This window comes from Biomphalaria glabrata, chromosome 18, assembly GCF_947242115.1.
Source record: "Biomphalaria glabrata chromosome 18, xgBioGlab47.1, whole genome shotgun sequence".
NCBI classification, from domain to species: Eukaryota; Metazoa; Mollusca; class Gastropoda; family Planorbidae; genus Biomphalaria; species Biomphalaria glabrata.
Window position 1 is genome coordinate 12,417,655 of NC_074728.1, and position 23,458 is coordinate 12,441,112.

The 23,458-nt window shown below is 38.2% G+C and overlaps 2 protein-coding genes across 15 annotated transcripts in view; both read left to right on the forward strand.

Annotated features, from left to right (window-relative positions):
• Nucleotides 1-3,355: 3,355 nt before the first annotated feature.
• Nucleotides 3,356-23,458, forward strand: part of LOC106054743 (CUGBP Elav-like family member 3-B) — a 483,388-nt gene continuing 463,285 nt past the window's right edge. For 5 of the 14 annotated variants that reach the window (XM_056017162.1, XM_056017165.1, XM_056017164.1 and 2 more), the window contains exon 1: nt 3,359-3,879. The gene's annotated coding sequence lies outside the window, so the exon portion shown is untranslated. Of the gene's footprint in view, nt 3,880-23,458 lie in introns of all 14 variants that reach the window. The other 9 variants (XM_056017163.1, XM_056017166.1, XM_056017171.1 and 6 more) reach the window with 5 other exon arrangements.
• Nucleotides 7,931-8,401, forward strand: LOC129924022 (uncharacterized). The gene has a single exon (XM_056017621.1). It carries the CDS (start codon nt 7,931-7,933, stop codon nt 8,399-8,401), a length of 471 nt encoding a protein of 156 aa, XP_055873596.1.

Consider the following 23,458-nt stretch of genomic DNA (forward strand, 5'->3'; position numbering starts at 1 on the left):
TCCTTTCTATCTTTTCTCATGTCAACATTGTAGACATGGCCTAGATCCATAAAATACTATAGCTGTAATAGAGTCGGACAACTTTATTTTTTTTTGAGGGTCTTACATTTGTTTTAGGGCTACAATACATTCACTAAGGTCTAAGTTGGTACCCAAGGAACATTCCTGCCTAGTTTTATCAAGATTGGTCAAGCGGTTTTGATGTCTATAAGTAACATACATACATACATACCCCTCACATTCTACTTTATAATATAGATAGAACAAACGTAATTGCATATCTTATAGAACAATGAATTTAAAAAATCAAACAAGGCTTTAGGGTTTATTAAAATAATTTTATTTTTATATTCTTTTGAGTCTTTTTAAACCAAACAAAAACATAATACTTAAAAGTTAAAAGCTATGTAACCTTGATTAGGTCATTGGAGTATGTCTTCTGTTTAAGATCCCACATAGGAAAACTAGGCTATACGCGAATAGATCTATGAGATTTATAAGAAACGAATATTCGTTTTTAACTAGAGTAATACCATTTGTAAAAAAATCAATAAATTTAGAGACACTTAAGGAAAGATTGTAGATGCCATACACAACAGAAGCAGAAAGAAGAGTGAAAGTGCAGCGCCGCCTGGTGATTACGTATGCCCAACCTGTGACCACAGCTGTGTATCAAGGATTGGCACAAGAAGTTGCAAAGGGAAAAGATCATCTCTTCAGACGTAAGATGCCACAACATTAAGAACAGAAGACCAAAAAGTAAAGCAGAAAGAAGACATTAAAACAAGAAAAGTATTTTAAAAAATACTTTAAAAGTTATGTAATCCATCTAGACCAGCAACAAGAAAGCTGTGCCGAGGATAGACGTAGACGTCGAAAAGAAAATCTTAATGCCACTACCGGTGGACAATGGTTATGCTTGCCTTTCGAGTGGCAAAATATGTAGGTCACAACTGGGGCTGCGTCGCTGCGTCGCTGCATTCCTCATTTATCTTCGGACTCAAAGACAGGCCTTATTGTTACTAATATTTCATGCTTTTAGCTTTCTCAATACACTATGATATATCACTTGTCTGGACCAGGTGGAAAAATTTGGGTGGGGGGGGATATCTGGATATATTTGACCTTATTCGCTTTTTTAAAGCATTTATATACAAAAAATGGGTGGGGGGAACGACCTGAATTCGAACTCATGACTCAAGCCTCCTCGAGCCGACAAACTGACCACTCTGCTAGTGAAGTGCCTATGAAAATAGAAGATTGTAACTTACTTTAAAGCGGCGACCTTTAAAGGGTAATTCAGTTTATACACCACTTCAGTCAAGTACAATTTCTTTCCCTAGGTTAAAAATATTATTGTGCAAAATTTCAGTTTGATCCGAGATTGGGTGTCGGAGAAATAACAGGTACAAACCTTTGAACAGACAGAGTGAGTTGATAGAAGCTTTGTCAAAACTGAAAACTCTGAGACTTAAAGATAAAGACACATTTCTTGTTCAGTTTGCTTAAACAATTGTGAGTTTGATATGTAGCACCCTACAACACCGTTAACTGTAGCGACCTGGCCTAATTGTAGCACCCTACAACACCGTTAACTGTAGATACCTGGCCTAATTGTAGCACCCTACAACACCGTTAACTGTAGCGACCTGGCCTAATTGTAGCACCCTACAACACCGTTAACTGTAGCGACATGGCCTAATTGTAGCACCCTACAACACCGTTAACTGTAGCGACCTGGCCTAATTGTAGCACCCTACAACACCGTTAACTGTAGCGACCTGGCCTAATTGTAGCACCCTAGAACACCTTTAACTGTAGCGACCTGGCCTAATTGTAGCACCCTAGAACACCTTTAACTGTAGCGACCTGGCCTAATTGTAGCACCCTACAACACCGTTAACTGTAGCGACCTGGCCTAATTGTAGCACCCTACAACACCGTTAACTGTAGCGACCTGGCCTAATTGTAGCACCCTAGAACACCTTTAACTGTAGCGACCTGGCCTAATTGTAGCACCCTAGAACACCTTTAACTGTAGCGACCTGGCCTAATTGTAGCACCCTACAACACCGTTAACTGTAGCGACCTGGCCTAATTGTAGCACCCTACAACACCGTTAACTGTAGCGACCTGGCCTAATTGTAGCACCCTACAACACCGTTAACTGTAGCGACCTGGCCTATTTGGTTTTCATTTTAAGAAGTAGAAATAAAAAAAAAGACAAGACAAAATTGCATAAATAAATAAATATATGTATAGGTATTTAACAAACAATTGTAGGCAAAGTCTTTGCTCGAGTGATACTTCCCAGGCTACAAAAACTCGCTGATCGGGTCTATCCAGAATCACAATGCGGCTTTCGCTCAGGGAGATCCACGATAACAAACATAATGAAATTGAGTTTAAATAAACCAGCAAAATAAAAAGAAAATAAAGGTTTATACAAGGGGGAAGAACTCCACACTTACAACATCTCTCAATAATATAAGAGTTATTTTATCTTTTTTATATCAACCAAAATAATTACTACCAATTATCTAAGGGGAAAAAATCCTACACATTTAGCCATATTTGTCAGGACTAAAGGATTAATTTCCCTTGTTGGTATCAAACAAAATAATTCATTACCAGCAATTAGTTTACTAATTGGTTATTTTTTTTATTGATTCGTGTATTGTCTATGCCTATGATTAATTATGTAAAGTTGCAGCTTGATCCGACTATTGGTGTGGGAGAATAACTTGGTTCAAAATAGACGGACAGAGCGAGTTGATTTAAGCTTTTCAAAAAAAAAAAAAAAAAAAGTAAACAGAATGCCTTCCAGGCATGGATTGAAAGTTATTTTGTATTGGTTGTCATCATAAAGATAAATAGAATAGATTTTTTCCCCAAAATAAAGTTAAATAGATATAGACAATTATTTGAAATAAATCTATTTGATTAACTTTATACGAACAAATCTACTTAATTCAACTCTCATTCATATGATCAAGTTATTTGTGCATGAACAGCTCAGATGGCAGTATCTGGAAGGCTTATTCCCTCAATCAGTACTGTTATCGCTACAGTATTCATTACCTGACATGCTCACGAGAAAACAGACATAAACATCACAAAAAAAAACAGGGAAAAAGGAACATAAAAAAAAATAGAAAAACTCGCCCAACGATTTGACAAGAAACTTTAAAAATCACACATTTCTAGTTGAATGCCAGAGAAGCGATACCCTCCAATCAGGTGGAATCGATACCCCCGCAGATTACACCCGCTTGCTCCAAGAGTGAGGCCACGCGCGAGGGCTCAATATGAAATCCTGAAAGAGAAGGGAGTGAGTGAGTGAGAGAGAGAGAGAAAAAAAAAAGGGTCTTCGCTTCGAAAAGAAGGTTTTTATCTCCCCTCCATATATTCACGTGGACCGTGGCCTTCTAGTTTGGAGCTTCCGACTGGTCATTCGTTTGGAGTTGTCACCCTTAGATAGTGAGCTCAGTTTTAAAATAGAATTCTGTGAGAGCTACTGAGTTTGTTTGTTTTTTATTTCGAAATTAGCTGAGGTTAATAAAATTAAAATTTCAAATAAAATTAAAAGAATATTCTAGAATTTTTTTTCTGCATTAGATTTTGCTTACTTTTAATTTCAATTAATTTATCCTCGTCAATTTTTGCAAGTAGTTCATTATTCTGTGTGGATATTAATTTCTTAAAGTGACAAATTTTGTGTGTGACGTCATTAAGGTAGTGTCTTTTTTTTTAAATAAAAAAAATTTACTTACATTCATTGTGTGCGTGTTATTTGTTTTGGGGAGCTGGATTTGTCATTTCAAACGGATTTGGATTTCTTTGTGGATTTACTCTGGCTGTCTGTCAGTTTCATTCTAGGTGAGTACACACGAGACATATCTTTACCTACTAGACCTAGTTACTAATAGAAACTGATTTAGACGTGATAAGGCCCTAAGCTATTTGAGATATGGTGTCCTTTATAAATTCAGATTTTATATGACTGTGCCAAATATGACTTTTGGTAACTCTTCAGGCACAACTGATATACAATTATATCTGAATAGGTCAATAATAGACCGTTAACGTAAAATCAATAGTATACAAACTAGGACAGTTTTTTTCTGGAAAAAAAGGAGGGGGGGGGGAGGGGCTAAGCTTTAACTTGTGTAGCCTATCCGTAAATCCTGAACTGGTTACTAATATGATTCTTACAGTTTTTATCTAAAAGTTATAACCGTATTCTGAGCATTTAACTCTACATCTAAATCATATAATTGTATTTTTGTATTTATGCAAGTTCAAAGGTCATGTTTGTATGATATAAATATCAGGAGACGCCATCCTGGACGCGCTGTTTCAAGCGAGTGTCTTAGCAAAGACCTTCACTCACTGACTTAATAGTCGTAGTTATTGCGTCACTTTTTTTTTATACATCTGTATTTTTGGAAGGAGTTATCAATATTTATTCATAATGATAAATACTTCATATTCTTTTAAATGTTTTACTACTTTTAGTGTCATTAGAGTGCTCTTTTTTTTAATATTTGTAACTAGTCTGAAGTTACAAAATCTTCTATGAATTTGTAAAATAACTGTGATCAGTACATCAGGTATGGACACAATTCTGTATTCATTGTCACTTGTTGATTAAATACTATAATAGATCATTATATTTACTGTTTCAAACATGACAAAGATATAACTCTTTACTGTACCCACTGCAGAATCTACATAGATCTATGTTTATGGTGGGCATTGTTTTTCTGTTTCTTCCAATCGCCTTGCGTTAGTGTCGCGATACAGGAAATGTTCTTTTAGTGAATTATGGGGCCACCTAATAACCAGTTTTATGTACAGTTTGAATTGCATAAATATTTATGTTCTTTATGTGTATTGTTACGGAGGGCAATGCAAATGATAGCCTTTCTTTAACGCTGAAACATAATTCACTGTAGTCCAGTTCACCCGTGTCCACTAAATCTTGTCCATTAAAGAATTGTCATTATGCTGTAGGTCTGGCTTCCTTATGCTGAATATCTGCAGCAGATTTAGAATTCAGATTTTGATATTTTTAAACATTAATTTAAAAATAATTTTATCGTACTACTACTCGTTGGTCGTGTAGCCTCTGACAGACTACGTGGAGCCTGTGACTGTTGTTACGATGGAGACAAGTTCGAATCCTGCCCAAAGTCATCCTCTCCTGCCACCTGTTGAAGGCTTGAACGTAATAATCTTCATGGATTATCGAAATTGTGGAAAACCACTTATCTGTGTGGGGGCGCGGTGGCTGAGAGATTAAGCGATTGGCTTCTGAACTTGGGGTCTTAGTGAAGACTGGGATTTTGAATTTCGGGATTTTTAGGGTGCCCCTGAGTCCACCCAACTCTAATGGGCTCCTGACTTTAGTTTGGGAAAGTAAAAGCGGTTGGTCGTTGTGCTGGACACATGACACCCTGCTCGTTAACCGTCGGCCATAGAAACAGATGTTCTTAACATCATCTGCCCTATAGATCGCAAGGTCTGAGAAGGGGGAACTTTACTTATTTTATCTTTGTATCTTATCATATCTTTTAAGTTACTGACGTTCCATAAAAAAAAGATACTTACGTCATACTCGTATTCATGTGTTGTGTAGTCGTGCATCCTAGTAAAGTAAAGTGTGTCTTTCGGAGTATTTTATTACAAAGCTTATATCAACTTACTCTGTCTGTCTGGTACAAAGTTTGTACACGCTATTTCACTCACACCCAATCTCGGATTCAACTGAAATTTCACACAATAATTTCTTTTACCTGACAACACAAGAATCGATGAAATATTTTTTTTTGCTATCTTGAACAAGGGAAAGAAATCGTATTTGACAGTTCTGGTGGTATAAGTTGAATTAGTCCCCCAGGGGATCCTTTAGCCTTGAGTGAAGATTTTTAAAATATATTTTATGAAAGGATCATGTAAACATTTACCAAGAGACCCCCTTCTTCCCTCCCCCTTCACAACAGGCTAAGATTGTGATAGATCATAGCAAATTGAGAAAGTACAAATTAACAGAAAAAAAAAAAAGGTATATCTCTATCGCACAGATTTATATGTTTAGGCCAATCATACACGTAATTACAAAACTGATCCTAACTAATTGATACAACTGCACTTCATAGACTCATTTTGTTTTGTTTTTCTTATAAGTTCTACTTTTTTTATTTGTAAATTATGGTTCAGTGTTTGTTTTTTGTTTACCAATACTTTACTTTTTAGTCTTTCCCTTCTAGAGTGAGCAATATCCTCTCAAACCTTTGCAATCTCAGTAAATATTTATGGGTGTTTCGTTGTTATTTTAAAAGTCTGCAATTTTGTAATAACTTTAACATAATCATAAATAATTATGAAATAGTAATAACTCTTAGTTTTTAAACTGCTCAAAGGTAAGGTCTACATATACATATAACAGGGCCGGCACGAGCTAGGTGCAAGAGTTTAGGTGTACAAACTTAACTACCCTAAACCGCTAGGACCTGTCCATTGAAACGCGCCAGTGACTCCTACATTGTAAATTAAACCAATGAAAATATTAAAGCCTTTTAACTCCCCCCCCCCCCCCTCGCAATGGCCTCACATGAAACACTCAGCCCCTGAACAAGGCCCCACCTAAAAGTTCAGCCCCAGCCTTCAACAGTCGATGATTGTAAGTATTGTGTTTGCAATACCAAAAATAATAGTATAAAGCTAGTAAGAAGCGTAGTTGTATCAATTAGTTTGGATCAGTCAAGTCATAGAGCGAGACTAGCAACAATAAATCTGTGAGATTAGAAATAGTTTTAACACTTTTTTTTTTTTTGTTTAGCTCGATTTCATGTCTAGCTTTCTCAATGTGCTACGATCCTATCACTTGTCTGGACCAGTTAGGAAAAGATAGGAGGGGGGGGGGGGGAGGGGATATCTGTGACTGTTACCGTGATCGCTTTTTGAATGGATTTTAAAAACGTTGTACGACTTCAATTCGATTCTAGTTTTGTCAGGGACAAGAAATAATTGTGCGAAATGTCAACTTGATGCAAGATTGGGCGTAAGAGAAATAACGTATACAAACTTTTTACCAGACAGACAGACAGACAGACAGAGTTAATTTAAGCTTTGTTATAAAAAAAACGTTCATTAATGTAGAAGTGAGCTGATATAAGTTTTATACAAAACAAAGGTCAGAATCAGGTTGGAATCTGATCTTGATATTTAAAATGATTTGAAATTTCTGTAATATTGATTTGTATTTAAATATGTCATAGGTAATATTAGATCTCATCAACACATACACCCACACTCTCCCCACCCCCCACACACACATATCAACTCCCACTCCCACCCACCCATATATTCCCACAAGTTTCCAAGAATGCGTCAACCGTCTAAGCACAGATCAGATTACAAACTTGATATTTAATATTCGCCTGTTTTTTAATGTCTGACCTGTTCAGCTTTTTTCCCTAGGTCAGTGATGTGAACTGTGAGCTTTTCAATAGATGTGAGTCTTCAACGCGCATTAAGTGTTTACCGGTATATCGGCTTTAAGCATACCCAAGTCAGTTGATTAGTTGACAGTAGGCAAGTAGTGCTCTCCAGTAAATAAAATAGTTTCCTACATATGTTCGTTAATTTGAATTATTTACTTATGGGGCAATCAATAGTTTGAACCAAATCTAATTACAGCAATTGACTAATTGGTTATTTTTTAAATTAATTCATGCTTCATTTGGTAAGTCTGATAGCTGGGCACTAGATAGTGTTGCTAAGCCTGATAGACTTATTAATTTTTACGCCTTACTGTTGATCTCTTACTTTCACATTTGATTAAACTTTAAGATGGACCCACTGAGACCAGTCGTAATGTATGTAATAAACGACTCCCTTGTAGTGAGTGTAATAAACGATACCCATGCTCAGCAGAATTAATGTTCAACTATCCATACTGATAATTATACCGTACGTTTTAGTTAATCTGAAAATTGTCTCTAGCGAGAACACCTCTCTGGAACAACACCTCTCTGGAACAACACCTCTCTGGAACAACACATCTCTGGAACAACACATCTCTGGAACAACACCTCTCTGGAACAACACATCTCTGGAACAACACATCTCTGGAACAACACCTCTCTGGAACAACACATCTCTGGAACAACACATCTCTGGAACAACACATCTCTGGAACAACACATCTCTGGAACAACACCTCTCTGGAACAACACATCTCTGGAACAACACATCTCTGGAACAACACATCTCTGGAACAACACATCTCTGGAACAACACCTCTCTGGAACAACACATCTCTGGAACAACACATCTCTGGAACAACACATCTCTGGAACAACACATCTCTGGAACAACACATCGAGACAAATAATAAAAACCAATTGGAAACACAAAAAGTCATTTATAGTTTTGATTTATCGCTTACAGTGCATAAATTTGAAGTCATTTATGGTTTTGATTTATCGCTTACAGCACATAAATTTGAAGTCATTTATAGTTTTGATTTATCGCTTACAGTGCATAAATTTGAAGTCGTTTATGGTTTTGATTTATCGCTTACAGCACATAAATTTGAAGTCATTTATGGTTTTGATTTATCGCTTACAGTACATACATTTGAAGTCATTTATGGTTTTGATTTATCGCTTACAGTACATAAATTTGAAGTCATTTATAGTTTTGATTTATCGCTTACAGTACATAAATTTCAAGTCTTTGCTCTTACACTTTTGTGCTTTCTAATGTGAAAGATTGTGTAAAATTGAGCTAGTAACTCTAGGGTTCAGATCCCCCCAACCCAAACTTTCCCATGAATCTCTAAAAGTTCATAGCGATAAAAGTCTCGGGAAACATAATGACTGGTTTCTGTTCTTGTGTGTCAGTTAAATGATATTTTTGTCGTCATAGGCGTTGACAACGTTTTGAGGGGGTGAGGTAGGCTGTACTCCAGACTCACGACATCATCATTTGCTTGACCGCCGAGCTGGTTAGAGCTATTCCCTGGTGAGCAGTACATCAGACTATCATTTCTGCAGTCACGTTAAAGGACTACTATTTCAGTCGGGAGTCCGGCGCCGAGTCCTAGTGGACTCTCGGACTGGAGTTAAAATAGAATCAATACTTGCTCACTGTCTCGTAAAACTGTCTCACACATTTTATATCTAGTTCAGGGCTGCATATTTAGAATCTGGACTTTCCACGAGTTGGACTGATATGGTTACACACGTTGGTACTTCCCCCCCCTCTCTCTCTCTCTCACTTTCGCTCTTTGTCTTTCTCTCTTTCTCTTTCTGGCTGCCTGTCTCTCTCTCTCTCTTTCTGGATGCCTGTCTGTCTCTGTCTTTTGCTCCCTCTCTCACTTTTTTCTCTCTTTCTCTATCTTTCAAAATTTCTGTTTCTTTTTCTTTCTCTCTCACTCTCTCTCTTTCTCTCTATCTTTCTATCTCCCTTTCTCTGTCTCTATATATTCTCTCTCTCTCTCTCTCTCTCGCTCCTTCCCTCTTCTAAAAAAAACTCACTATTGGGCTTAGTCTCCTGTCTGTGTATTTGCTGGTCTCTGTCTCTCTGTCTGTCTGCCTGTCTGTCTGTCTCTCTTTCTCGGATTTCTCCCTATCCATCTGCTCTTTCTTGGTAAATTACGCGTAGAATGAAAAGGCGTTCCCGCGTAGTAAATCTAAAGGATATCAAAGCGGGATACTCCAGTTCAAATCTAGGTGAAATCAATTATTTGGTAGAAATTTCTAATACCCCTAACCAAGTTTAAAGGTATTTGATATCGGTACTGGAAAGTAAAAGAAAAACAAATGCTGTGTTGGCCCGTTAGCATCATAGACATATGAGCCTCACTTCTGTAACACAAAGATCATTACTGTGAATATGCTTAAGCATGGTCTGTCTGACCATCTGTCTTTCTGTCTGTCTGGTAAATTGTTTGTACACGCGATTTCTCCCACACCCAATCTCGGATCAAGCTGAGATTTTGCACAAATATTTCTTTTACCTGACAACACAAGCATGAATAATAGTAATAAAAAAAAAACACAAATTAGTTAATTATCTATTAGTAATACATTATTTTGTTTGTATCTCAAACTAGGGAATGAAATTATACTAGACTGAGGTCTGAGGTAGTGGTATAAGCTGAATTAGTCCCTTTTATAGGTGTGAGTCTTAGTGAACACAAACCTGAAAAATAGGACGAGACTATAGAAACAATAGAAAACTCTTCTATGTTCATAAGATCTCCACTAGTAAAGTGGTTACCGTGTTGGCTTGAGAAGCCTTTGAAGGCTTGAGCAATGAGTTTGTATTCAGGTCGTGCCCGCCTCTTTAACATTTTTATAAATGCTTTTTTATTGTTAGTCTAGACTCTAGATCTATTACAGATTTAATAAATTGCATGACCCTCTTAGCAACACTATCTAGCGCTCATCTAGTAGTCTTAGCAACACTATCTAGTGCCTAGCTAGCGGTCCTAGTAATATTATGATGCGCCTGGCTAACTGACATAGCAACATTATGAAGTGACTAATTAGCAGACTTACAAACGCTAATAACCTAATTAAAACGATATATGTGTAATGTATGTATTTGTCTAATTTTCCTAAGATTTGATTGGTACACACCTACAGAGCAATTACCTGCTTATATTTGTGCTCCAGTGTAGGAGAGCAACGTGTGAGAATGTGTATGTGTGTGTGTGTGTGTTGTAATTAATTATGCATGCTTTTAGAGTCTGGGGGCTGGAAGTAATGAGTGTACTAAGTTTGGGTGTACACAACATGTTTAGACGGAGGGAGAGGGGTGTACACCAGCCACAAGTGTTTCAAGCTGTACACTTGCTTTTTTTTTTTTTTAAAGGGAAAGGTGTATGGAAGTAAGACGCTCAGAGACAGGTGTTGAAAGAGAGACAGACAGAGATAGAGAGACAGAGACCAGAGACATAAAGAGAGAATCTGACAGAATTAGAGAGAAAATAAAGAGAAAGAAAACGAAGAAAGAAGGAGAGGCAGAAAGAAAGATATAGAAAAAGAGAGAAACATAAAAAGACAGAAAAAGAGAGAGAGACAGAAAGAGAGAGAGACAGAAAAAAAGACAGAAAAAAAAGAGAGAGAAAGAGACAGAAAGAGAAAATGACAGAAAGAGAGAGACAGAAAGACGGAAAGAGAGTAAAAAATTGAGAGAGACAGAGAGAGGGGGGGGGAAGACCCGAAGAGAGCAAAAGAAAGTAAGAAATAGAAAGAAAAAAAAAAGAAAAAGTAGCAGAAGGAGCACTTTGTGGTGGTGGTAGGTGGGTTACAAGTAATTTGACTATAAAGACACAGGTGGCGCCCCTTACACTAAAGAATTTCAACGTGTGCATGAAACTAAAGGATGGACAGAAAGATGAAGGTTTGAGATAGAGAGAAAAATCCTCTTGCGTTGTGGTTTGGCCTAACAGACATCTATCTTTGTTTCTATCCCAATGTATCCAGCAGCCACGCTTGACCAGCCTGTTTGTTGCCGCTTGAATAGATTCCTAAACAAGGCCAACTGAGATCGATTCATGATCACAATAACCTCTTAGGTCATATTTACTGGATAGGTCAAACGTCAGTCACTGGTTTACGTCACAGACCAGTTGTAGGCTCAGTGACAAAAGTGCTCAGCCTTCAAGGTTGTATGTCCTAATTACCTAACATACACACATACACAAATCCCGCACTTTCAGTGTTCTACCTTTCTCCGTCTTTCTCTCTCTCTTTCTCTCTCCCATCTTACTCTCCCTGTCTTTCTGTCTGTTTGTCTCTCTCTCTTTCCTCTCACAGTCTCTCTGACACACACACACATACATAAATATCTATCCTAAGACTATAGCTCTTAAAATGTTTTTAAAACAATCTTCTGTCAATGTTTAATTTTACGTTCTTGTTTTTACTGTTTTCTTCAGTAACTAAGTCAATAGTTTGTTTTGGTTCGAGGGGGAGGGGGACAGTTTTCAGTCATTTTGTTTTTCCTCTCACCTTTCAGATAACCTCTCCTCTTCGTGCCTCCTTCGTACTCTGTCGAATATCTTCCCCCCCCCCCCCACTCCTTTAAAAAAAAAAAAAAAAAAGTTCGATTTTTATTGTTAAAATTTTAGTTTATAGTTAGTATCTCGGTACCACTCCATCTCAGTCGTTCTTTCTCTCTCTTTCTGTCTCTCTCTCTCCCTCTCTTTCTCTCTCTCTCTTTCTCTCTCTCTCACTCTCGTTCTCTCTCTCTCTCTCTCTTCTCTCTCGTCTAGTTCTCTTTATCTTTATCTCTAAATATTTAAAATATACACTCACTTGTTCTTATTCTTTCTATGTGTTAACCTTATTGCATCTGTTATGGAATTTTAATTAAATATTCAGTCACTCTTCTGTCTGTTTGACTCTCTTTCTCTCTTTCTCCCTCTTTCTCCCTCTCTCTCCCTCTTCTTCTCCCTCTCTTTTACCACTTTTTTCTATCTCACACATTCACTCGCTTTTTTTTTTTCTCTCTCTCTCTTTTCTACCTAATTCTTTCACTCCATCCATATTTGACTCGTTCACTCAGCTCCTCATCTTTCCTTTCTCACCATTTCCCTCAACCCATTCACTCCCCAGGCTTTTTTTTTTTTCAAACTCTAAACAGCGCCCTCCATGTCTAGCCCAAGCCCAACCTAAACATTGCCCTGAAGACAGGTGCGCCCTGGCCAACGTGGTTTTAGCATTGCAGAGGCGGCGGTGGGGTTAGGAGGTGGGCTGGGTGGGAGTAATGAGAGGGGGAAGCACCGTGATGTCAGAGTTACATGCCATTTATGCGCTTATCTCCCTTCCTTGTCAACATTCACTTGGTGTTGTAAGATATCTTTTGTGCAGGTACAATGAGTAGGGGCGCCCACAAGAGAGTGCAAGGTAAGGGCAAGGTAGGGGGGCCCTAGGTCAAGATAAGAAAGAAGAAAAAAACACAAAACATCCTGTTTCTTCCCGTTTCTCCTGTTTCTTCCTGTTTTTCTTCCTATTTCACTTACTACATCAACTCTTTAACATTCAGCAATTAACATTTCTTCCTACCTAGGCCTGGAGCTAGCCAATAGTTCTTGCTATCTACAGCTAAGTCTAGCCAACATTTTTTAGTTTTACTGTCTAGATCTGGAACTAGCCATAGTTCTTGCCATCTACAGATAAATTTAGCCAACATTTCTTTCCATCTAAGAGTTGAAGCTATATAACATTCCATTTTAGACCTAGACCGGAAACTAGCCCCCATTTCTTACTACCTAGACCGGAAACTAACCACACTTCATTACTACCTAGACCGGAAACTAGCCCCCATTTCTTACTACCTAGACCGGAAACTAACCACACTTCATTACTACCTAGACTGGAAACTAACCACACTTTGTTACTACCTAGACCGGAAACTAGCCACCATTTCTTACTACCTAGACCGGAAACTAACCACACTTTATTACTACCTAGACCGGAAACTAACCACACTTTATTACTACCTAGACTGGAAACTAACCACACTTTATTACTACCTAGACTGGAAACTAACCACACTTTATTACTACCTAGACTGGAAACTAACCACACTTTGTTACTACCTAGACTGGAAACTAACCACACTTTATTACTACCTAGACCGGAAACTAACCACACTTTATTACTACCTAGACTGGAAACTAACCACACTTTATTACTACCTAGACTGGAAACTAACCACACTTTGTTACTACCTAGACTGGAAACTAACCACACTTTATTACTACCTAGACCAGAAACTAACCACACTTTGTTACTACCTAGACTGGAAACTAACCACACTTTATTACTACCTACACCGGAAACTAACCACACTTTATTACTACCTAGACCGGAAACTAACCACACTTTATTACTACCTAGACTGGAAACTAACCACACTTTATTACTACCTAGACTGGAAACTAACCACACTTTGTTACTACCTAGACTGGAAACTAACCACACTTTATTACTACCTAGACCAGAAACTAACCACACTTTGTTACTACCTAGACCGGAAACTAACCACACTTTATTACTACCTACACCGGAAACTAACCACACTTTATTACTACCTAGACCAGAAACTAACCACACTTTATTACTACCTAGACCGGAAACTAACCACACTTTATTACTACCTACACCGGAAACTAACCACACTTTATTACTACCTAGACCAGAAACTAACCACACTTTATTACTACCTACACCGGAAACTAACCACACTTTATTACTACCTACACCGGAAACTAACCACACTTTATTTCTACCTACACCGGAAACTAACCACACTTTATTACTACCTACACCGGAAACTAACCACACTTTATTACTACCTAGACCGGAAACTAACCACACTTTATTACTACCTACACCGGAAACTAACCACACTTTATTACTACCTAGACCAGAAATTAACCACACTTTATTACTACCTAGACCAGAAACTAACCACACTTTATTACTACCTACACCGGAAACTAACCACACTTTATTACTACCTACACCGGAAACTAACCACACTTTATTACTACCTACACCGGAAACTAACCACACTTTATTACTACCTACACCGGAAACTAACCACACTTTATTACTACCTAGACCGGAAACTAACCACACTTTATTACTACCTACACCGGAAACTAACCACACTTTATTACTACCTAGACTGGAAACTAACCACACTTTATTACTACCTAGACTGGAAACTAACCACACTTTATTACTACCTAGACCAGAAACTAACCACACTTTGTTACTACCTAGACCGGAAACTAACCACACTTTATTACTACCTACACCGGAAACTAACCACACTTTATTACTACCTAGACCAGAAACTAACCACACTTTATTACTACCTACACCGGAAACTAACCACACTTTATTACTACCTAGACTGGAAACTAACCACACTTTATTACTACCTAGACCAGAAACTAACCACACTTTATTACTACCTAGACTGGAAACTAACCACACTTTGTTACTACCTAGACTGGAAACTAACCACACTTTATTACTACCTAGACTGGAAACTAACCACACTTTGTTACTACCTAGACTGGAAACTAACCACACTTTATTACTACCTAGACTGGAAACTAACCACACTTTATTACTACCTAGACTGGAAACTAACCACACTTTGTTACTACCTAGACTGGAAACTAACCACACTTTATTACTACCTAGACCGGAAACTAACCACACTTTATTACTACCTAGACTGGAAACTAACCACACTTTATTACTACCTAGACTGGAAACTAACCACACTTTGTTACTACCTAGACTGGAAACTAACCACACTTTATTACTACCTAGACCAGAAACTAACCACACTTTGTTACTACCTAGACTGGAAACTAACCACACTTTATTACTACCTACACCGGAAACTAACCACACTTTATTACTACCTAGACCGGAAACTAACCACACTTTATTACTACCTAGACTGGAAACTAACCACACTTTATTACTACCTAGACTGGAAACTAACCACACTTTGTTACTACCTAGACTGGAAACTAACCACACTTTATTACTACCTAGACCAGAAACTAACCACACTTTGTTACTACCTAGACCGGAAACTAACCACACTTTATTACTACCTACACCGGAAACTAACCACACTTTATTACTACCTAGACCAGAAACTAACCACACTTTATTACTACCTAGACCGGAAACTAACCACACTTTATTACTACCTACACCGGAAACTAACCACACTTTATTACTACCTAGACCAGAAACTAACCACACTTTATTACTACCTACACCGGAAACTAACCACACTTTATTACTACCTACACCGGAAACTAACCACACTTTATTTCTACCTACACCGGAAACTAACCACACTTTATTACTACCTACACCGGAAACTAACCACACTTTATTACTACCTAGACCGGAAACTAACCACACTTTATTACTACCTACACCGGAAACTAACCACACTTTATTACTACCTAGACCAGAAATTAACCACACTTTATTACTACCTAGACCAGAAACTAACCACACTTTATTACTACCTACACCGGAAACTAACCACACTTTATTACTACCTACACCGGAAACTAACCACACTTTATTACTACCTACACCGGAAACTAACCACACTTTATTACTACCTACACCGGAAACTAACCACACTTTATTACTACCTAGACCGGAAACTAACCACACTTTATTACTACCTACACCGGAAACTAACCACACTTTATTACTACCTAGACTGGAAACTAACCACACTTTATTACTACCTAGACTGGAAACTAACCACACTTTATTACTACCTAGACCAGAAACTAACCACACTTTGTTACTACCTAGACCGGAAACTAACCACACTTTATTACTACCTACACCGGAAACTAACCACACTTTATTACTACCTAGACCAGAAACTAACCACACTTTATTACTACCTACACCGGAAACTAACCACACTTTATTACTACCTAGACTGGAAACTAACCACACTTTATTACTACCTAGACCAGAAACTAACCACACTTTATTACTACCTAGACTGGAAACTAACCACACTTTGTTACTACCTAGACTGGAAACTAACCACACTTTATTACTACCTAGACTGGAAACTAACCACACTTTGTTACTACCTAGACCGGAAACTAACCACACTTTATTACTACCTAGACCGGAAACTAACCACACTTTGTTACTACCTAGACCGGAAACTAACCACACTTTGTTACTACCTAGACCGGAAACTAACCACACTTTATTACTACCTAGACCGGAAACTAACCACACTTTGTTACTACCTACACCGGAAACTAACCACACTTTATTACTAGCCTACCTAAACCGCAAACTAGCCACCATTTCTTACTACCTAGACTGGAAACTATCCACACTTTATTACTACCTAGACTGGAAACTAACCACACTTTATTACTACCTAGACTGGAAACTAACCACACTTTATTACTACCTAGACTGGAAACTAACCACACTTTGTTACTATCTAGACCGGAAACTAACCACACTTTGTTACTACCTAGACCGGAAACTAACCACACTTTGTTACTACCTAGACCGGAAACTAACCACACTTTATTACTACCTACACCGGAAACTAACCACACTTTATTACTACCTAGACTGGAAACTAACCACACTTTGTTACTACCTAGACCGGAAACTAACCACACTTTGTTACTACCTAGACCGGAAACTAACCACACTTTGTTACTACCTAGACCGGAAACTAACCACACTTTATTACTACCTAGACCGGAAACTAACCACACTTTATTACTACCTAGACCGGAAACTAACCACACTTTATTACTAGCCTACCTAAACCGCAAACTAGCCACCATTTCTTACTACCTAGACTGGAAACTAACCACACTTTATTACTACCTAGACCGGAAACTAACCACACTTTGTTACTACCTAGACCGGAAACTAACCACACTTTATTACTACCTAGACCAGAAACTAACCACACTTTATTACTACCTAGACTGGAAACTAACCACACTTTATTACTACCTAGACTGGAAACTAACCACACTTTATTACTACCTAGACTGGAAACTAACCACACTTTGTTACTACCTAGACCGGAAACTAACCACACTTTGTTACTAGCCTACCTAAACCGCAAACTAGCCACCATTTCTTACTACCTAGACTGGAAACTAACCACACTTTATTACTACCTAGACTGGAAACTAACCACACTTTATTACTACCTAGACTGGAAACTAACCACACTTTGTTACTACCTAGACCGGAAACTAACCACACTTTGTTACTACCTAGACCGGAAACTAACCACACTTTATTACTACCTAGACCGGAAACTAACCACACTTTATTACTAGCCTACCTAAACCGCAAACTAGCCACCATTTCTTACTACCTAGACTGGAAACTAACCACACTTTATTACTACCTAGACCGGAAACTAACCACACTTTGTTACTACCTAGACCGGAAACTAACCACACTTTGTTACTACCTAGACCGGAAACTAACCACACTTTATTACTACCTAGACCGGAAACTAACCACACTTTATTACTACCTAGACCGGAAACTAACCACACTTTATTACTACCTAGACTGGAAACTAACCACACTTTATTACTACCTACACCGGAAACTAACCACACTTTATTACTACCTAGACCGGAAACTAACCACACTTTATTACTACCTAGACCGGAAACTAACCACACTTTATTACTACCTAGACCGGAAACTAACCACACTTTATTACTACCTAGACTGGAAACTAACCACACTTTATTACTACCTACACCGGAAACTAACCACACTTTATTACTACCTAGACCGGAAACTAACCACACTTTATTACTACCTAGACCGGAAACTAACCACACTTTATTACTACCTAGCCGAATGTTCAAGACAAAATGTGAAAGCAGAACTGTTGTACAGCGCAGACATAACTATTCACTAAGAAATAAATGGAGTCAGAAGGCCAAAACAAAATCTCTAATTGCAGCCTCAGCAAACACCAATAGAACAAGAAATAAAAACGACTCTAGAATGGGCACACAGTGGGAAGACTAGCAGACGACATTCCACGACAGGCTCTAGGCCCACAGGAGAAGAGAAAAGCTGAGAGACCAAAGCAGACATGGAACAGATCATTAGACCGAGAAACAATGACTGAAGGATGGACATAGAACCCGCTGAGTGCCATTGCTAAGAGAGGAATCCGATAGCGAAGCACTGTTGCGATGGCCAAGTACTGATGCGGCCCCATTCTCAGCTGATAATCAAAAGACTAAGTCAAATCAAGGCCTGAAGCTAGCTAACAAAATAACTTTCATCGGTTAATCTGCATAGAGATTGCATCAACCTTTTAGCCTTAGGTCTGTTTGTAGCCTTAGTTCTGTTTGTAGCCTTAGGTCTGTTTGTAGCCTTAGGTCTGTTTATAACCTTAGGTCTGTTTGTAGTATTAGGTCTGTTTGTAGCCTTAGGTCTGTTTGTAGTATTAGGTCTGTTTGTAGCCTTAGGTCTGTTTGTAATATTAGGTCTAGCCTGCTATGTCTTTTAACATCGTTTATTCAAAGTCTCAATTAATGGATTATTGTAGTGATTTGAAATGTAGCTCGAAGTAGTGGTTTTAAGTGCTGGCTTAAAGTCAGCATCATCATCATCAAACTCCATTTGAGTGAGGACTTGAGACGCTCAAATCCTCTCTTGCAAAAGCGCTGAACAGAAATCCTGCTGTTTAGCGTAGCGCATACCTGTCACCATTAAGGTCGTGAGTTTTTTGGTTTCCCAGACCTATCGAGACGGAGATCAGCAAGTCTGGGTCAGTTAAAAAGAATATGAGACACGGTTTCCTATTCTTCCCCCAACGGAGGCAACGTAAATCAAAATTTGGCCATAGCCGTTAGAAATATGAGCCAACAGGACAGTGGAATGTCCTGCATTGTGCTATAATAGCTAGCTCAGGTCTGGGGAGCCCTCCACCACGGCGAAGTGCGGTCAGGACGCCTCATGCGCTCCCAGACTCCAAGGGGTTTTTGGGACTTGTCCTAGCACTCAAACTACTTTTCCATTTCTGTTTTTTTTAAAATTATAGCCAGAGCATGATGATGATGCATGATGCCCCACTCCACTTTCGTGGATTAAGCGCTGGCTTGAAGTACGAGGTTTGAATTATAGGTTCAAAATACTTTGTGGAATGAATGGTTTGAAATACTGGCTTCTAGTACTTTAAAAGTATGGTTTAAATTAGTGCTTTATAATGTTAGTTTGAACAAGTTGTTGATAATGCTTACTTGAACTGCTCTAAGGTTGTTATTTAAAATAATAGTTTCAAGATGTACCTCCATATCGGCTGTTGAATTCTATTCTGAGATGTATCTCCAGATTGGCTGTTGAATTCTATTCTGAGATGTATCTCCAGATCGGCTGTTGAATTCTATTCTGAGATGAACCTCCAGATATCAGCTGTAGAATTCTATTCTGAGATGTATCTCCAGATATCGGCTGTTGAATTCTATTCTGAGATGTACCTCCAGATATCAGCTGTAGAATTCTATTCTGAGATGTATCTCCAGATATCGGCTGTTGAATTCTATTCTGAGATGTACCTCCAGATATCGGCTGTTGAATTCTATTCTGAGATGTATCTCCAGATATCGGCTGTTGAATTCTATTCTGAGATGTACCTCCAGATATCGGCTGTTGAATTCTATTCTGAGATGTATCTCCAGATATCGGCTGTTGAATTCTATTCTGAGATGTACCTCCAGATATCGGCTGTTGAATTCTATTCTGAGATGTATCTCCAGATATCGGCTGTTGAATTCTATTCTGAGATGTACCTCCAGATATCGGCTGTAGAATTCTATTCTGAGATGTACCTCCAGATATCGGCTGTTGAATTCTATTCTGAGATGTATCTCCAGATATCGGCTGTTGAATTCTATTTTTCCTTTGCTAGTTCACTTTCGTTTCTTTGCTTTACTGTTCAACTTTTCCTCTTCCCACCCCTCTACCTCACCACACACACAATTTTACTCATCCTTAACTTCGGAATGTACCCCCCCCCCCCCATCTTTTAATTTTCTTTAAAAAAAAAATTTGCTACTCAGCTCCAGCTTTTCTCGTCTGCTCGTTCATTAACATTGTCACGTGGGTGAGTCACGTGGCTCTCTCTCTCTCTCTCTCTCTCTCTCTCTCTCTCTGCGCATGTGTAAAAATTAGTGTCGAAAAGAGGGATGCTAATGAAACATCTTCGCTTCCGGTGTGCAGCTGTGCCTGCATAATTCGATAATTAAAACAAGTTTACCAGTGGCCAGTTTGGCTAGCTGGAAAGGCATTTAATTAACATTTATTAGTAGACTTCATTATTAGGCCTAGACTGCTATCTTCTTGACATGTGTTTCCGATAGTGGTCAATATTTTGTTGTTGCCTATTAGTATGTTTTTACACAACTATTTGTATTCATCAAAAAAAAAAAAGTTTACAAGAAAATATTTAAAAATACTGAAAAAAAGCATAGTTGTATCATTTAGTTTGGATCAGTCATGTCATTAAATTAGTCAAACGATTTAGACTAGCAATTAAAAAGCATTTATGAAAATTAAAATGAAAAGGGGGAACGACCTCAAGTGTAACTAATGGCTCAAGTCTTCGCAGGCTTCTTAACCCAACACGGTAACCACTCTGCCAGTGGAGAGCTTATAAACATGGAAGATTGTATAGTTATCCGTTGTTTCTATAGTATCGTCCTATTTTTCAGGTTTGTGTTCACTAAGACTCAGACGACGACCTATATAAAGGGGACTTATACAACCACTTAAGTCAAGTATTATTTCATTCCCTTATTTGAGGTACCTAACAAAGTAATTTATTACCAATAGTTAATGAACTAATTGGTTAATTTTTTTGTATTGATTCTTGTGTTGTCAGATAAAAGAAATAATTGTGCAAAATTTCAGCTTGATCCGACATTGAGTGTCGGAGAAATAGCGTGTACAAACTTTTGGCCAGACAGAACGGCAGACAGACAGACAAACACACAGACAGACAGACAGACAGACAGACTTAGTGAGCTGATATAGCTTTGTAAAAATGCTTAGAACATTTGATTATTCAGTGTGAAAAAGTGCAAATTATCATATTACTTCAGAAAAGAAAAGCTTATCAATATTCCCTTTCTTCAGTACACTAGCTACACTGCCATTGAGGACATTGTCCTTTTGAAGACCATCAGTATCAATTGAAAGGACATTTTTAAATATATTTTAAACACGATTTTACAAACATTATTGGTCATAAAGTAAAAAAAAAAATTAAAGGTACCTCTTTCAGACTTTACTATCCACTTGGGCAGATGACATAAAGCTAGTCTGTTGACTAGGCTGTCATGTGGCCAGCACAACGATGAACTAACCGCCTTTACTGTCCAAACGTTTTATACTGTGTAATAAATCCGATCAATCTCGAGACCTCCGTAGTGTTGTATCCATGTGTCAGAACATTGTATACGCTTCTGTTATTTTTTAAATTACGTTTGTATTATCTAGAGGACCACTCTACAGAGATTCTGCCCATGAGAACTAAACATAGATATGCATATTTTTATTTTTAATGTATATTTTTCAATTGTGTAGAAGAAGCGCTGGATGAAGCCCTGGGCAGACGCTCTGATGTTAATCCAGCCCTGTTTTATTTGGTTGTTTTAGATTAAATATGTTTCTGTACATTGGCCCTATTCATGTTTCTATTCTATCTCGTTTTGTCTTTGTGTGACATCTTCTCAAGCTGGGACAGATTTCTCGTATGTGGGATGACCGCAGGCTAAATCCTATTTTTTGTTTTTTGGGTGAGCTTAAAATAGACAAGCATAAACAGGGGCGTGCTACTGGAAAGCTCAGTGCAAAGCCTTCAGAGACACCAGTTCAGACACAACATGAAGAGGTAAAGATGATACCACTGGTCAGCATTGGTCTGTGACTCCTGCTGTACCTGCTCTCGATTCAAGATGACGAAAGAAATTATAGTGTCACACCCACCCAGAAGGCATCGGCTTCATCTGCACTAATTGTAGCAATATAAGTATGTCCAGGGTGTGGTGGCTGAGCGGTAAAGCGCTTGGCTTTCGATCCGATGGTTCTCGGGTTCGAGTCTCGGTGGAGACTGGGATTGTCAATTTCATGACGCCCCTGAGTCCACACAACTCTAATGAGTACCTGGCAACAGTTAGGGAATGAATCCTCATTAACCGTCAGCCAGAGAAAAAGATGACCTTTACTTGACCTGTCCTATAGATAGCAAGTTCGGAAAGGTGTCATTTACTTTTGAACTATGGATGTCTCTGCCGGCTCCACTAAAATGTATGCGACTCTTTCCTTTTTTACCCTTGAAACAAAAGACAAAAGTAAATCTCTCATTTTATATAATGTGTAGAGTCTATGAACAATTTTAAAACACTTTAAAAAAAACAAAAAAAAAACAATACCTTTATGCAACTTATTGAGCAATTCTTATTTATTTTAAATTAATAAATGTTAGATTTAAAAACATTTTGTTTACCCCAACCCCTTCTCCTTCTCCTCGAGAAAGAATCCTGGTGAAGCGAATGTAGAGATCTAGTACACATTTTGAAAGTCCAATGATGGCCATTTAGTCTTAAAAGATGATGTGCACAATTTTCCTGATTATTCATTTATTAAACTCTTGAATCAATAAAGCCTTGCATTCGGAAATTACCGAACGCCATAGTCCTTTCAAGAACGTGATAGTCCTTTCAAGAACGTGATAGTCCTTTCAAGAACGCGATAGTCCTTTCAAGAACGCGATAGTCCCTTCAAGAACGTGATAGTCCTTTCAAGAACGCGATAGTCCCTTCAAGAACGTG

What these genes read in the sequence shown, in the direction of transcription:
- LOC129924022 (XM_056017621.1), top strand. Translation starts at nt 7,931, where the DNA reads ATGCTCAGCAGAATTAATGTTCAACTATCCATACTGATAATTATACCG.